This window comes from Cnephaeus nilssonii, assembly GCF_951640355.1.
Source record: "Cnephaeus nilssonii genome assembly, contig: SCAFFOLD_178, whole genome shotgun sequence".
NCBI classification, from domain to species: Eukaryota; Metazoa; Chordata; class Mammalia; order Chiroptera; family Vespertilionidae; genus Cnephaeus; species Cnephaeus nilssonii.
Window position 1 is genome coordinate 1 of NW_027645534.1, and position 16,561 is coordinate 16,561.

Sequence of the window (16,561 nt, forward strand, 5' to 3'; positions counted from 1 at the left end):
CAACCCCCAATATCTTCTTTTGTCTCCAGCTGAAGATGGTATTTAAGGTAATGGCTCCAGCCATTTTGATGAGTTACTTTTATTTGTTTCTCTTTGTTGATCTGTCTTTTATTCTAGGGAGGCTCAGCCAGGAACCCAGAGGGTGGAGGAAAAGTTATTATTCCTCTCCTACTGAGGATCTTGTATGACCTGGAAATCACCCACGGAGGCCTTTCTCAGAAATCCCATTACTAAGCAGCAGCATTTAGGGGAATCCCATAAGCTGACTGGATTAGGGGTGTGATTAAACTAGAAGACTCAGTATTTAATCAGGTACATTCTTTCTGAATAGATTATGGATGCAATGTAATGTCAATCAAAACCCCAGCACTTTCCAGATCAAGCAGGTTTTCTTCAGCTTCTGAGACAGGTTGAGCCCTCATCATCATAGCAAAAGCACACCTCTGGGTGGAGAGTCAACATCCTAATGAGACACGAGACCCATGAAAAAGCAGGTCGTTCCACTGCACACGCGTGACTCTCAGCCTCTGCACACTTAGACCTGATCTTTCCGGCCTCAGCTGCTTCAGAGCTGTTCTAGCCTTTTCCTGGGCCGCTCCCTGGGTGGGGAGCCTTGTCATAAACCTCCCGGCTGGTGCTGTTTTTGTGGTGAACTACCTCCATTTCCATCTTTGGAGGCCCCAAGAACGCCTGCACCCATTACACTTGTAGTATAAACCTTTTCTTCTTCATCAATTTCAATGGCCTTCTCAGAGGTGACATTAGAATATAATGGATGAGGTCAATTTCTTGGATGCCTATTGCTCCCTTGTCTAGTTGTATAGCCTTGTGCTAACTGCATATTGTTTTAAAAACTACTTATTGATTAATAAAGTTACTTCTTTCCCCATTACTCTGTGTGTTGATGTTGTTTTTCCAGAAAATGTTTTTTTCCGTATCCTTGCCTGTTTATACTCTCAAATTTTTTAGAATCACTATTAAAAATTTAAAATATGAAGTAGAGGGTGTCCCAAACACATGTACACACTTTCACAGCTGGTAGCTCAATTGATGTTGCTTTCTTTTCAGCCAGACTAAGCTTTGAACAAGGGAAATTCATCCTGAAATGCTACTGGGCGTTTGGGAATGCAGTTGAAGTACAAACACTGTCTTTATAATTATTCAAAGTGTGTCTACATTTTTAGGATGTCCCCCAGTAATGGGTGAAACCAGACTAAGCTTTGAACAAGGACAATTTATCCAGTAGATTTTTATGGGCATACAGAAAAGATAAGTCTATGGCACAAAACCAGCAACCGCTGGCGAAGGTGCACAAATATCAAACTAAATGATTCTTGATGTTTGCGACTTCATTGCTTCGCGTTTCCAGCAGCGCCTGGGCCAGAACGGTCATCAGCTTGAAATCAGACACTGACAAAAAAATTAGTCATTTCTGTGGGCTCTTTTACATTTTGTAAATGAACTGTATGATTGAGCGCCGACTCTAGAACCATTCAAAGGGGGAATACTTTGGGGGGTCACCCTCTATGTCGGGAAGGGTTAAAACCTGGCGCCGTGATGGGCCCTCTTCAGGGACAGCATGTGCTTTCCACTAACTCAGGTCTTTCCTAAATTCATAAATAAACCACCTATATTTCACGTTAGGTTTATTCCCATTAAAAACGCACCAACAAGTGTTTGGAGGCTCTGCCACAACACGAAGTGACTGGTCCGCGGGGACCGCGGGCCCTCAAGGCGCGGGAAGGGGAGGACGCGGGCCGAGGACAGTGTCTCCGGGGCGCGTGCTCCTCAGTAACTACCCTCCAGGCGGCCCTTAAAGCCACAGTTCTCCCTGCAGGTGAGCGCTTCAAACCGGGAGAGAACCCCTGGTAGAGGACACCTTCTTTAATGGAACAGCGGGGGGCGGGGGGCACGGAGAAGCGAGTTCCAAACTCAGTCTCCAAACGCGCGCTAAGGCGGCTGAGGGGTCTCCCGGGGCCTCCGAGGCCAGGGTCCGGGCGCGGGTGTGCGCTGAGCCTGCGCCCCGGGCGCCAGCGGGGTGACCAACCCCTGCGACACCCAGTGTCAGCCCCTCAGCCCCCGCCCCCGCCCCCGGGACACAGCCCGGCGTCCGAGGCTCGGGAACCCGGAGCCCGCAGCTCCCGGTGTGTTCCAGAGCGCTTCCGAGCTTTGTCCCCCAAGCCCGGGAGCCCGGTGCCTTTGCCAGAGCCGCGCAGGGGTGCAAGGGTCGCCCCGATCACGGGCTGGCTGGCGGCGCGCCCACCTGGCCCGGCGGCCGCGGGAGGGCGGGCCGGGGCGGGACCGCGAGGAGCTGAGGGCCGGCGCCTCCCGCTGCAGCCTCCGCACTCCGGGCGCGCGGCCGGCCGCATGGAGACGCCCGAGGAGCCCGCGGCCCGGCCCCGAGGCCTGGAGGCCGCCCCCGAGCGCCGCGGGCCGCGCCGCCTGCGCTGGTCCCACGTCCGAGAGGAGCTGAGGGCGCTGCTGGTCCTGGCGGGCCCCGCGGTGAGTCGCGGCGCGTGCGAGCGCGGGGAGTGACCTTGTCGCCCCGGGACGGGGCGGCCGCCAGGGGTGCGTGCCCAGCGCCCGGCGCGCGCGTCCCGGCGGCGCCCTGCCCAGCGCGGAGCTCCGGGCGCAGCTGGCTAGCGCAGGATTTGGGGGCCTCTGGGCGCGGGGACCTGCGGGCCCGGAGGGGCTCGGCCCGCCTTCCCCTCCGGGTGCGTATTGCGGGAAGCAAGCAGGTTACCCGGAACGCAGCCCTGGGGCCGAGGGATGGAAATTACCCCGAGGCAGGGAGGCGAGTTCCCTGTCGGGGGTAAGAGCTCCGAAACCTGCTAACCCAGAGCCACTCAGCGCGAGGACGCAGGGGCACCCTGTCCCGCTGGCCCCGCCCCCAGCGATCGTGCTCGGAAAAGTTTGGGGTTGAGTTTATTTATTGATTTCTACCAGGGTGGGCTCTTTCTGCGTTCTCTAGTTAAAGTAATGCGGGTTTTAAAAACCACAAGACCCACGAGAAATGTAACCCCACCCCTGTGCCCGCCAGGCGGGTGGTTTTCAAGTCCACAGGGTAAGCGTCGGTGCTGCCCAAGAGCCTGTGTGGCTTTAGGGCGCAAATGAGCCCCTGCACCCGGGCAGGCCTGCACCTGCAAAGCCCGTGGCGCCAGCGTGCCCTCCGGCTGGTGGCCGTGTCCGGTCCTGTGGTACCCACTGTGGGTGCCCAGCGCCGAACCGGCCAGGGGCAGCGCCCCAGCGGCAGGAAGAAGGTTGCGGAGCTCCTGCCAAGGGAAAGAGAGAACGCAGGACGAGGAGTCCACACCGGGCCAGGTCCCCAGGTCCCAGCAGGAGGCCTAGGAAGCAGGCGGTCTCCTCCCCTGTCCCCTCTGCGCACTCGCCCAGAACGTGAGGGAAGTAACCGCTTGGGTGCGCCACCCGCAGAGCCACGGTGAGGCTGTCACTGCTCCAGCAGCACGACCACACATAGGGCAGCTTTGGGAGACCCGGCCGGACAGGCCCCCCCCTCCCCCCTGCCGACTCCTGCAGTAACCAGCCCCCTTGGCCTAGGGCAGTGGTCGCCAAACTCAGTCCACAGAGCCAAACATCAACAGTACAACGACTGAAATTTCTTCTGAGAGCCGAAAACCGACCTCTGCGCATGGGCCACGAAGTTTCAATCGCACTGTACGTGCGCGCCCGCACGTGGTATTTTGTGGAAGAGCCACACTCAAGGGGCCAAAGAGCCGCATATGGCTCGCAAGCCGCAGTTTGCCGACCACGGACCTAGGGGACCTTCCGGGTCTCCAGGGATGAGCACTGGACTGACATGCTACGTCCTGTATGTTTGTATGTCATCCTGTATATGTACATAACCGTGTTGAGTACCAATGTGGTTTATGCCTTGTAGAAAAACAGAAAGCCAAGATAAGCAAGAGAAAAGCCCTGACATTTCAGCGCGGGGAGAAAACGTGGCACTTTCCTTCCAGTTCTGTGTGTGTTTCTGTGGCTGCTTTACCCAGCGAGGCCATAGGCTCTGGCACCTGCTTAGTCTCTTAGGAATTGTACACGAGCCCCTGCTGGTCCCCGTCTCCGTTCCCACCTGCACAGCCCTCTCCCAGGGGCAAGGAGAGGGGGATGTCCCGGTCCTCCATGCTCGCCCGCGCTCTGCTCTCCCGCCCCCCCCCCCCTGTGCATGAGGCAGGACGCCTGGTCTGGGTTCCTTCTGACCCCTCTCCCGCCCCATCGCCCTACAGGCTTCCAGCTCAGCACCGAGCCCTGCGTATCCCAGAGGACTCACGAAGGTGTTAGCACTCAGCACCCTCCCGTGGGCTTTCCCTGGGGCCTGGGCAGAGAACAATGCAGGACAGAGTGTGAGCTGGCCCGCAGGGAGCTGTGGGGAAGGGTGCGCTTGTGAGGGAGGGAAGGTGGCCAAGCCTTGGGTGTTTCCACCAGCTCCCTCTTCGTTGTTAACAACTCATTGCCCCGCTGAATTGTCAAAGAGCTGGAAAATAGTCCCGAGGAGGGCCTGCCTGCCGCTGCGTGGGCTGTGCCAGCGAGACGAGGGGACTAGCCTGGGCCCAGACCAGGGCGCTGGTTTCCGTCAGCGGAGAAGCGGGTACACGGGCGCTGAACGGCCAGGGCTGCGGGCAGAGGCCCGCGGAGTGAGGAGCAGCTGCAGGCACTGGCTGGGCTGCGGTCAGGGGACACGTGACAGGCGGGCCAAGGCTCGCTCTTTCTCTCGTAGGCAGTTTGGCAACATCTGCGTCCTGCCGGTTCAGGCGGCTGAGAGGTCCGGGGGACAAGCCAGGGTGCGGGCGGTCAGTTCCCCGGGCACACAGCGTGCCCCGGGATGGGCAGTTCTGAAGGGTCTGGTCCTTGACTAGGCGAGGGTGTGCTCCCGGGAGGGAGAGCCCACTGGGTCCTCCATCCTAAAAGCTTTTTAAAAAAATACATATTTTTATTGATTTCAGAGAGAAAGGCGGAGGGAGAGAACAGATAGAAACATTAATGATGAGAGAGAATCATTGATTGGCTGCCTCCTGCACACACACTTCTCCCCACTGGGAATCAAGCCTGCAACCTGGGCATGTGCCCTGACCGGGAATTGAACCATGACCTCTGGTTCATAGGTCGACACTCAACCACTGAGCCACACTGTCTGGAATGATTTTTTTTTTTTTAAGAAAGGGGAAAGGAGAGGGAGAGAGAGCAACATCGATGTGAGAGCCAAAGTGAAACTGATTGGCTGCTCCCTTCACACCTCCTACCAGGGATCAGCCTGCAACCTAGGTATGTGCCCTGTCTGGGAATTGAACCCGAAAACTTGTGGTTTACAGGGCAATGCTCTAACTAGCTGAGCCACCTGGCCAGGGCATCTTGAGGGTTTTACAGGCTGGGAACTTCGGGAAGGTCGTATGGGATTATCTCAACAGAATATCCATCGGCTTTATGCTGAGGCACCCAAATGGGATTTATTCCCGACTTCATCTGTCCGTGGGTGGGGTCGGCACAAGTGGCACTGACGGGGTTTCTGCTGTCGGTCTCCCTGAGGTGGGTGATTTAAGCTGTTTACCCTCTGGCTGGGAGAAGTGTAAACCCTTATTCTTAAGTGTCCTTGCTTAAGAAGGCAGGATTTTGCAGTTTACTAGATGGCTGTAAACTGCTTGTGTGTGTAAACTGCTTGGCCGTTCAGCTGTCTGCCTCAGTTTCTCTGTTCCGCTTGTCCTGGCTTACTGGCCTGCCTCAGAGACACAACAACGTGTGTGAGACTCCTTTCCGGAACGCTCTCTTGCTCATGGCAGCTCGGACGTCAGGTCACTAGGTGAATGTTCAGCCCCCTATAACCCTACGGAACCGCCGCCGTGTATTAGGTTCCTCATAGGCCATGTCGGATGAAAAATAATATTGACTTGGTGTTTCATTGCCAAAAAGGATTAATTTGGGGAAAAATAAAAAAGTTGGGATAGACCCAGGACTAGGCCAGGAGCCTGGATGAACCAATCAAAGGTGGAGCGCCAACCAGCCGGGAGGTTCTGCGCCCCAGGCTTCTGCTTCCTGTCCAGGCGTCCAGGAGCCGTGGGCGGGGTCCCAGCCAGAGGAGTCAGGGGCTGCCCGAGGGGAGATGCAGGGCTTCGGGCCCCAGGTCTGTCCCCAGGTCCCTTCACTGCATCACTCCTGGTCTCAGCCCGCTTCTGGAATGTATTGCAAAAGTAAGCCAAAATGAGACAGAAGACTGGGCCTGCAGAGCGATGATCTCAGGTTGAGAACCGCTAGCAGGGTCGCCTAAGACCATCGGAAAACACAGATATTTACATTACGATTCATAACTGTAACAAAATTACAGTTAAGAAGTAGCAACGAAAATACTTTTATGGTTGGGGGTCACCGCAACATGAGGAACTGTATCAAAGGGTCGCGGCATTAGAAAGGTTGAGAACCACTGCCTTAAAGGGTATCTTCCCCCAAGTGTACAAAGAAATTTGTGTACGTAAGAAGTTCACTACTGTGGACAATCTGTGGGTTTAATTCATAAGTGATGGTGCATTCAGACAATGGGGGAAAAGGTTGCAACCATTGTGTGCAGACATTACAAGCTGTGTGCACGCTGCTCCGTGTGCTTAGGTGGGGACGTATATGCAGAGGAAAGAGGAAGTTAAAAGGAGGGACAGTTAAGGCCAGAGAGCTTTGTCAGCATGCTTTCCTCTGCGGGGCTCTCATGGTGAGGAGTACAGTACGGCTCCCATGAGCCTGGCTCCTCCCACAGGCCCTGGCTCCTCCCACAGGCCCATGTTCATGAGTCTCAATCAGAATATTTATCAACCAAAATGTCATTATGCGGCACATGACTGTATTCTAAGGTGACCAGACGTCCGGCTTTTGGCGGGACAGTCCTGATTTTTAACAATTTGTCCCGCGTCCCGTGGCGTTTTAATAAAGTCCCGATTTTTGGAAAGAATGCACGACAAGCTAGGGAACGGCGGGAGAACAGGAAGGGAATATACAGTTTTCGGCGGCCATATGGCTATTTAGCCAGGATATGAGTTTTATATTATTTTTGTTAATTTTATAATGTTAAACTTTAATAATAACAAATAATTGTTGAGAACTGATTATCGAGAACTGCTCATCAAAGTTCGCATTGTTGATCAGTTGTTAGAATTCGACCACCATTGTTCGGACTTAATGAACAATGGCATTTTTTGGGATTGGCAACGACGAAAACATTTTGTAACTGTCTCTCGGACGATACACATCGTACTGCGTGCTAGAAAGCTAGTTAAACAAGTGATGTCATTACAAATCAGCTATTCAGATAATTTAGGTAAGTAATTTATTTATTTATTTCATAAATACATAAATTTTCTTGAATTGAGCAGACAGTACTCGTATTATTTATATTTTATAGTGGCGGCAAAAAGTCTAGCGCCGGCCTTGAAAGTGACACTTACGACTTACGTTACGGCAAATTCAGAGGAAAAATAATACAAGTTAGTATTGTTATTATTTAGAAAGAAATATAGGATTAAAATAATTTTTAAAATATAGTTACTTTATAACAATCAAATTAATTTAATTTATAAACTAACAATAAAATATGTTCATGTAATTATGTACCTAGTTACTGTGTTTTTAAGCAATAAGTATATAATAATTTATAATATAATTTTAAATTATTTTTTTAGATTTTTAACATAATGAGTAAGAAAAGAGGATGCAAATTCAACGATGATCTAAGAAGTGAATTTCCTTTTATTAAAAAAACCAAAAGCGATTACAATATAGACCAAATTTTTAACCAAGGAACCCCCCCCCCCACCCCCCCGCGGAAACCGGTTTGGGCGTCGGCCTGTGGACTCAAGGGTCCCAGGTTCGATTCCAGTCAAGGGCATGTACCTTGGTTGCGGGCACATCCCCAGTAGGAGGTGTGCAGGAGGCAGCTGATCGATGTTTCTCTCTCATGGATGTTTCTAACTCTCTATCCCTCTCTCTTCCTTTCTGTAAAAAATCAATAAAAAAAAAAAGAACCCTCCCCGGTCAGTGGTGTCCCGCTTTACCAATGTTAAAATCTGGTCACCTTACTGTATTCCCACCCGTGGACTGGGCATTCACCCTAAGAAAATGCCGGTTCTCCACCCATTGTGACTGTTCTGTGCAACGTGGTTTGTAACATGAAACCCTGCGAAGCCATCCAAAGGCCTGGCCGTGGAGGGGCCCGCGCAGGCTGCGTGTGCAGCCGTGGGAGGTGTCCGCGTGGCGGCCGGGAGCCAGGGCGTGGTGGAAGCGCCGAGCTCCATGGAACAGGCGAGCAGATTCTGGGCCGCTGACTGCAGTGGGGTGAGCGCATGAAGGCTCAAAGGACAAGGACCGGAAAAGATGGGAAAGATGCTGAGTTTACAAAAAAAGAAAACAGAGGGGGACCCCGAGACCTTTAAGCTATATAAATTCACAGTTAAAGAGACACCAAGCTCCGGCGAACGAAGCCACGGGGCATGTCTGCGAGGGGCTGGCCCCGGCCCACAGGGTCCGCTGGCTCGGCTCCTGCTGCGGGTTCTGCAGCGCTGGTAGTTCCAGACCAGCCTTTCCACACGCAGCCGCCCCTCGCTCTGCAGGCCCGAATTCTGCCTCATTTTGGCTTATTTTTGCAGTACATTCCCGAAGCAGCCCCCGTGAAGTAGCAGGAGCCAGGGGAGATTAGCGTCACCCTTTTTTCTGCAGTGAGAGAGGCGCTGGGTAGTGGTCTGGAAGTCGGTGCCGAAAAGATGCTCCCCCACCTCCCCTCAAAACAGGCCTTCCAGGAGGTGAGGGTCCGGGTCCATCGCAGAGCCGAGAACTGCCCCCAGATGCGGATTTGGGGAAGGAAGGAGGGCTGCCATCTGAAACACTGGGGGCGGGGCGGGACTGGTTAGGTCCCAACATCGCAAATTGGACCGGCAGCAGTGCTGGCCGTGGCGGGCGGCGGAGGGGAGGGCTGGACGCTCCCTTGGGAGCCAGGAAGACAGTGTGGCCTGTGCCCCAGAACCCAGGGGGCCTTTCCCCGAGGAGCTGAGGCGGCAGCGGCAGCGGGTCCACAGGCACCTGTTCGCTTGCCTCGCAGTGGGAGTCGGGTGAACCCACCTCTTGGGCCACAGGAGCCTCCCAGAGAGAGGCTTTCCCAAGGGGCCCTGGGTTTTCTGGGTCTGGCAGGGGGTCTGGGCCTGAGGGGAGGTGGGAGGTGGTTTTAAATTAATGGAAGGAAATAAGATAAGAGTGCAAACCTGCAGCTAAAGCATCAGAGCGGTTCCTGCTGGCGCTGGAACAGTGAGGAGCAGCTCTCTGTCCCAGAGGCTGTGCTTGCTCTCCTAGCGGAGACGTCATGGAATCCAGGAATTAACGCGCTCTGCAGACCGGTCACCTGTCCCCCAAATCCCAGATCCCGCTGGTCTGGTCGGGTGGTCTTACTTCAGCCTCAGCTGCTCCGGCCTGTGGAATTCCTTGCTGGCTATTGGAGGCTGTATTCTCTCCAGTTCTCACTAGGAATCTGGGAGAGCAAGAGGCTTGTCTCAAAAGGCAGCCTCTGAAAATCTCAGAAAAAATATACATGTGATCTATGGCATGAGAATCTAAAGGGAAAACAGATTTGAAAAGCTGGGAGTTTTTAAAAATGTGATTCTGGTAGCAGTTACAAATGGGCTTTTTGATGTTTTCAAGAAGCCCACCAGAACCTGCACATTCCCTGTGGGACCTGGCGGTGCTCCCTGAATCCTGGCGCCTCACTTCTAACGAGTTGATTCAGAGGGCGGGGGGCGGGGGGGAGGAGGGATCGCACTCCGCTCCCTCTGTGATGGTTGGCATTCGTATGTAACTTTCTGTTTTCTGTCTCTATCCAGTTCCTGGCCCAGTTGATGGTGTTTCTGATCAGTTTCATAAGCTCCGTGTTCTGTGGCCACCTGGGGAAGCTGGAATTGGATGCTGTCACACTGGCCATCGCAGTACGTGTGGGACTGTTCTGACACGTCCGTATTATTCATGAAAGCCATCTGTACGCGTTGCCTCTTGCTATGCTTAGGAATGACACAGCTTAGCAGCTTAGACCGATGCGGTGTGTTAGCTCGCAGTGCTGCAGGTCAGAAGTCTGGAATGGGCCCCCCTGAGCTCACTAAATTCAGGTGTTGGCAGGGCTGTGGCCTTAATTCTCCTTTGCCGATAACGTCACATTTCCCCACATTCTGCGGGTGGAGACAGGGACCTGTTTGAGGGGCCTTTATTCTGTCTACCACATCAGCTTATTTGTAATCCGTGGAGATCTGGCTCCCATGCTTGGTCCCACATCTGGGAGAAGGGAACCGGAAAAGAGGGTTGAACTCTGACTTCAGGAGAAACTGTGGACCCGGCCTGGTTGGAGGGGCATGAAGTCCGTGGGGGCGTGAAGTCCCGAGAGCATGAGCGCACGTGTGGGAGCGCTTTCTCCGGAGCCACGGCAAGGAGCTGGAGCTCTTCTCCGAGCTGTGACCGGTCGGTCGTGGTCCAACATGCAGAGTGAGTCCTGAAAAGCTGCTGAGGTCATGAGGATGTAGGTGTTTGAAGGCGCTCGCACCCTCTACTCCAGGAACCATGGGTCATCTGGAGGACAAGGACCAGATGACGCCCGGAAGAGAAGTTGACAGGCCCTCTATTGCCAGCGGTTAAGGGTGGCATTTTGACAAACAAAAGGCAAGACCCTCCATCAACAAAAAGACTATGATTTGATTTATTGTAATAGCGCTTTATTACGATGTTCTGGAACCAAACCTGCACTATCCCTGAGGTGTGCCTGTATTAAAGAAAATAAAGGAGAGCGATGCCAGAGCAATGGCGGTGTGAGAGAACCCTTCGGTTTCTTCCCTTAAAGTTTTAACAATTTGAACAACCCTAACTCAGCATGGGATTCCCTGCTCAATGTCCAGGCACAGCGGAGAGATCTTTACATGGTAGCATCTGAAGGTGGGCAAGTGGGAACAAACGGGGGAGGCGGGAGGGAGGAGGGCTCAGGCAAGCCATGGATGAAGGGGAGGGGAGGAATCCGGTTGTGGCTGGTGTTTCCTTCAGCTGGGAGGAGCAGAGAGACTTGGTGAGCACTCCTGCAGAAGTGAGCAACATGCGCTGCAGCTGGGCCCAGAGACCTGGGCAGGACACAGCACTGGCTGCTGCCGCCGTTGTCTGGCCGTTGGAATTCAAGACAGAAAACAAAGCCATGGAGGCCTGCCACCCTTAGACGCCCAGGACTCACCTCCCTTCACCCTGGTGTTGGGTTGTGGAGCACATTCTTCACAAACCTGAGAACTGGTACGATGGGGTCACTATTTCCCCGAGCAAAGGATGTGCTCTGTGACTGGTCCCTGCTTGGGGCTCCAGAGGGCCTTTGCAGAGGTCCAAGGTTGCCATTACTGGGAGGGCAAAACAAAGAAGGCAGATGGGTTCCCTCAGCCAACCCCATTTCCAAGCATCGCGGCTATACCGATGGCAGCCAGAACCACTGCTGGGGGTCAGCATTCTGACTTTACAGAGCTAAAGAACTTGTGATTCATTGCCACCTAGTAGAAAATAATGAAAAGACCTCTTCATAGTAATCATCTAGAAAATATCATTCATACATAGATGCCTAGACAGAGAAGAAATCCATCTAATATAATGAATAACCAAGGTAGTGAGGCAACTCAGAAACAAAATGAAAAATCTCCAGAAAACAAACTTAAACACATGAAAATATGTGATATAAATGACAGAAAATTCAAGATTGCTGTTCTGAAAATACTCAATGAGATGCGAGAAAATACAGACAGGCAATTTAATGCATTCAGAAAACAAATTAAGAAACAAAACAAGTACTTTACCAAAGAGATTAAAACTTTATTAAATAACTAAACAAAAATTCTGTAGATGAAGAACTCAATAAAAGAGTTTAAGAATGAACTAATGAGCATAGGAAATAGAGCAGACCAGATGGAGGAAAGAATTACTTTATCTAAGATAGAAATATCGAAATGATGCAGAGGGAAGAAGAGTGAAATTTGAGCTTAAAAAAATATATGAAAGAACTCCCCGAGAACTATCTGACTCCAACAGAAACAGCTGTCTGAGAATAATAGGGCATACCAGGAGAAGAAGAGAGAAAGCAGGGAATGGAGAGCCTATTCAAATAAACAGTGGATGAGAACTTCACAAATCTATGGAAAGAAGTAAACAGAACACCAAGAAGCAAACAGAACACCTAGTTAACCCCAATCCAAAGAGGCCTTCTTCAAGGCACATTGAATTCAAACTGTCAAAAATTAATGATTTTGCTAGACAGCCAGGGAAAAGAGGAAAAGAAATCCCATTAGGTTATCATCAGATTTCTCAGCAGAAATTCTACAAGCCAGAAGAGAGTGGAACCAAATATTAAAATATCTGAAAGAGAGAAGTTACCAGCCAAAAATAATAGCCAGCAAAGTTATCCTTTAAATATGAAGAAGAAATAAAGATTTTTCCAGACATACATAAGCTGAGGGCTTTTATCACCAGAAGACCTCCATTGTAGGAAATACTCAAAGGGTCATTCTACCTGAAACAAAGAACTTAAGGTCACAACACTACGGGTAAGATCACCAAAAAACTTACAGCATTAACAAGGATAATGTGTGACAACAAAAACATAAAAGGGGAGAGGGAAGGTCTAAATTTGCAAAGGAGGATGAAGATCAGATGCATTCAAAAGAAAAAGGACTACAATATATATGCAACTTTATATTGTATAAATCTAACTAGAGGCCCGGTGCACAAAATTCACGCACTTGGGGGTGGGGTGGTCTCTCAGCTCGGCCTGCGCCCTCTCACAGTCCGGGAGCTCTTGGGGGATATCCGGGGAGCAAGCCTAAGCCAGCAGTCAGACATCCTTAGCTCTGCCACAGAGGCAGGAAAGGCTCCAGCCACTGCCGCTGCACTTGCCAGCCATGAGCCCAGCTTCTGGCTGAGCAGCACTCCCCCTGTGGGAGTGCACTGATGACCAGGGGGCAGCTCCTGCGTTGAGTGTCTGCCCCCTGCTGGTCAGTGTGCATCATAGCGACTGGTCGTTCCGCCATTTGGTTGATTTGCATATTAGCCTTTTATTATATAGGACTAGAGGCCCGGTGCACGAAATTCGTGCACGGGGGGGGGGTGTTCCTCAGCCCAGCCTGCACCCTCTCCAATATGGGACCCCTCAAGGGATGTCCAACTGCCTGTTTAGGCCCGATCCCAGTAGGATTGGACCTAAACAGGCAGTCGGACATTCCTCTCACAATCCAGGACTGCTGGCTCCAAACTGCTCGCCTGCCTGCCTTCCTGATTGCCCCTAACTGCTTCTGCCTGCCAGCTTGATCACCCCTAACCATTCCCCTGCCAGCCTGTTTGCCCCTAACTGCCCTTCCCTGCAGGCCTGATCACCCCTAACTGCCCTCCCTTGCAGGCCTGGTCCCTCCCAACTGCCCTCCCCTGATGGCAATCTTGTGGTGGCCATCTTGTGTCCACATGGGGGCAGCCATCTTTGACCACATGGGTCAGCCATCTTGTGTGTTGGAGTGATGGTCAATTTGCATATTACTCTTTTATTAGATAAGATGGTAACCACACACATAAAACAAAATGGAGAAACATAGCATAAAAAACAAAGAGAAAACAGAGAAGTATGGAATACCACCAAACAAAAACAAAAGATAGAAACACAAAGGAAAACAACCAATGGAGACACAGAGCTACCAGAAAACAGAAGATAAAATGGCTATAGGAAATCCTCATACATCAATAATTACCCTAAATGTCAATGGACTGAATTCACCATTAAAGAGGCACAGAGTAGCAGAGTGGCTCAGTGGTTGAGTATTGAACTATGAACCAGGAGGTCACGGTTCGATTCCCAGTTAGGGCACATGCCCAGGTTGCAGGCTTGATCCCCAGTGTGGGATGTGCAGGAGGCAGCCGATCAATGTTTCTATCTCTCTCTCCCTCTCTGAAATCAATAAAAACATATTAAACACACACACAAATAAACAAAACCCATCCATATGCTGCCTTCAGGAGACACAGCTAAACTACAAAGACAAAGGTAGATTCAAAGTGAAAGGATGGAAAATGATTCTCCAAGCAAATCACATCCACAGAAAAGCAGATGTAGCCATACTTCCATCGATGAAATAGATGTCAAGATAACAAAGGTATCAAGAGACAAAGATGAAAATTTTATAATGATAAAGGGGACATATGTCAAGAAGACAAAACACTTACCAATATACAGGTGTATATGCAGCAACCAGGGAGCACCAAAATATATAGAGCAACTCCTAACAGAAGACATACAAAATGCCAACAGATATGAAAATATGTTTAACTTCACTAGCTATTAGGAAAATGCAAATCAAAACTACAATGAGACACCACCTCACACCTGTTAGAATGACTGTTATCATTAAGAAAAGTATTAACAAATTTTGGGAAGGATGTGAAGAAAAAAATAATGAACCCTCATTCACTGCTGGTGGGAATGTGGACTGGTACAGCCACAGTGGAAAACAGGATGGTGCTTCCTCCAAAAATTAAGAAATTAAGAATAGAGTTAACATATGACCTAGCAATCCTCTCCTGAAGAACTGGAAAACAATTATTCACCAAGCTCTATGCACCCCTGTGTTCATTGCAGCATTATTCACAGTGGCCAAGGCATGGAGACAACCAAGGTGTCCTTCCGTAGAGGACTGGATAAAGAAGACGTGGTCCATACATGCTATCGAACACTAGTCAGCCACAAGAAAAGATGAAATAGTGCCGTTTGTGACAACATTGAGAATATTATGCTAAGCAAAATAAGTCAGAAAAGCTAAGAACTGTATGATTTCACACCTGTGGGATATAAACTGAAATTCATAGACACAGACAACAGCATGGTGGTTACCAGAGGGAAGGAGGTGGTGGGGGGTAAAGGGGCCACATATATGGTGACAGAAGATGGTTTGACTTTGGGTGGTGGGCACACAATGCAATACACAGATCATGTGTCATAGAAATGTACACTTGAAACATGTATGATCCTATTAACCAATGTCACCTCAATAAATTTAATTTAAAAAGAGAAGAAACCGAGACCTCTACTCCCATCCCAATGACTTGTCTGTCTTACTGAGAGTCCTGATCTAGAAATTAAACTGGAAAATGAAATCCTGTATCCTATTATCTAACCCTAAAGTCAGAAAAAACCCCAAATCCTCTCTGTATCTTAGATCAAATTCCCCCAAACCAGAGAGAGATGTCCTTGACCTCTGCCAGGGGTGAACTGGCTCTGCGTGGCCAAAGGGCCTGCTCTCAGCACGCGCTCCTGGTCTCCCAGCCTCCCCCACGCCCCTGCTCCTGCGGACAAGGCACACGTTCGCCTTCCCTGCCTGCGCCCTCCAGGCTGTGAGCTGTGTCGGTGAACCTTGCGAGACCAGCACTGCGCACTAGTCCCCCGCATAAACGGACCATTTTGCTTTCAGGGAGCAAGTGGACAGCCCCAGGCTTAGTTTTCCTTTTTGGTTTTTGCTGTTTGGGAATTGGGGGGGAGATAGAAATGTACTCAGCTAGCCTCCAGTGGATTCTCTTTGGTTAAGGACGTTTAAGAAAACTGGTGCTTTCAGGCTGGCTGGTGTGGCTGCTGCCCCGGCACCTCCCTGCAGACTCCGGCGGAGGTAGCAGGTTCCAGACAGGCCAGCCTCAGAGGTCCTGCCATGCCCCTCCCTGACTTGGGGCTGCAGCCATGGGCTCCCCAGAGTCCAGGAACCCCAGGCTTTGCTAACCTGGTCAAACCAGCACATGTGGGAGCCCCTGGCATTGGCCTTGACTTCAGAAACGGGCTTCTGCACTCCCAGAGTCCTTTGGGACATTGGAACAAGCCAGGCTTGGTTTTGAGCAAGTGGACTTACCGGCCTGGCGTCCTGCTATGTGCCTGCCCCTTAGGAAGGATCTGCGTTCCTCTGAAATTAGGGAGCAAATGCTGAAGATTAAAGAAGAACAAGGCTGAGGGTAGCCTCTGGCCTAGATTTCTCTTCTCTAAGCGCGTGCACGTCCTCTGTGCCCGCCAGCGGTCTCTGCAGGCGGAGGCCCTGCGGCTCTCCGAGGCGGGCCCAGCTCGCCCTCCTGCCTTCCCTGAGCGCTGAGCGGCCTCTCCTTTGCATCTCTTTCCAGGTGATCAACGTCACTGGTATCTCCGTGGGATTTGGCTTATCTTCTGCTTGCGACACCCTCATGTCTCAGGTAAATGGAGCCCAGGCCACTCTCTCAGTGACCCGGGCGTCTCTCTGGGCGTTTCTCTGGGCGTCTCCCTGGGCGTCTCCCTGGGTGTACGTGGAAGAGCCACCGGCAGGAAGAGTCGAGTGCACAGAGGGACACAATCTGAAACCCTGCGGCCTGCGGGCCTCCGATTCCAGCTCCCTTCCAGCTCCCTCTCAGTGTGGCCGTCGCCCCTCCGGCTGTGCAGGTCGTGCTCACGTGTGCGGCTCCCTCAGACTGCATTTTGACCAAAGAGGGGGCATTTTATAAAAGTCCCTTCTGTCGCTTTCCACCTCATTAG

The 16,561-nt window shown here is 51.4% G+C and overlaps 1 protein-coding gene across 1 annotated transcript in view; it reads left to right on the forward strand.

Annotated features, from left to right (window-relative positions):
- Nucleotides 1-2,362: 2,362 nt before the first annotated feature.
- SLC47A1 (solute carrier family 47 member 1) overlaps nt 2,363-16,561 on the forward strand; it is a gene marked incomplete at its 3' end in the record, with an annotated part of 31,358 nt that continues 17,159 nt past the window's right edge. Inside the window, exons 1-3 of the mRNA XM_079800881.1 lie at nt 2,363-2,502; nt 9,858-9,959; nt 16,177-16,245. Coding sequence (XP_079657007.1) covers nt 2,368-2,502; nt 9,858-9,959; nt 16,177-16,245 — 306 coding nt within the window. The remainder of the gene's footprint in view (nt 2,503-9,857; nt 9,960-16,176; nt 16,246-16,561) is intronic.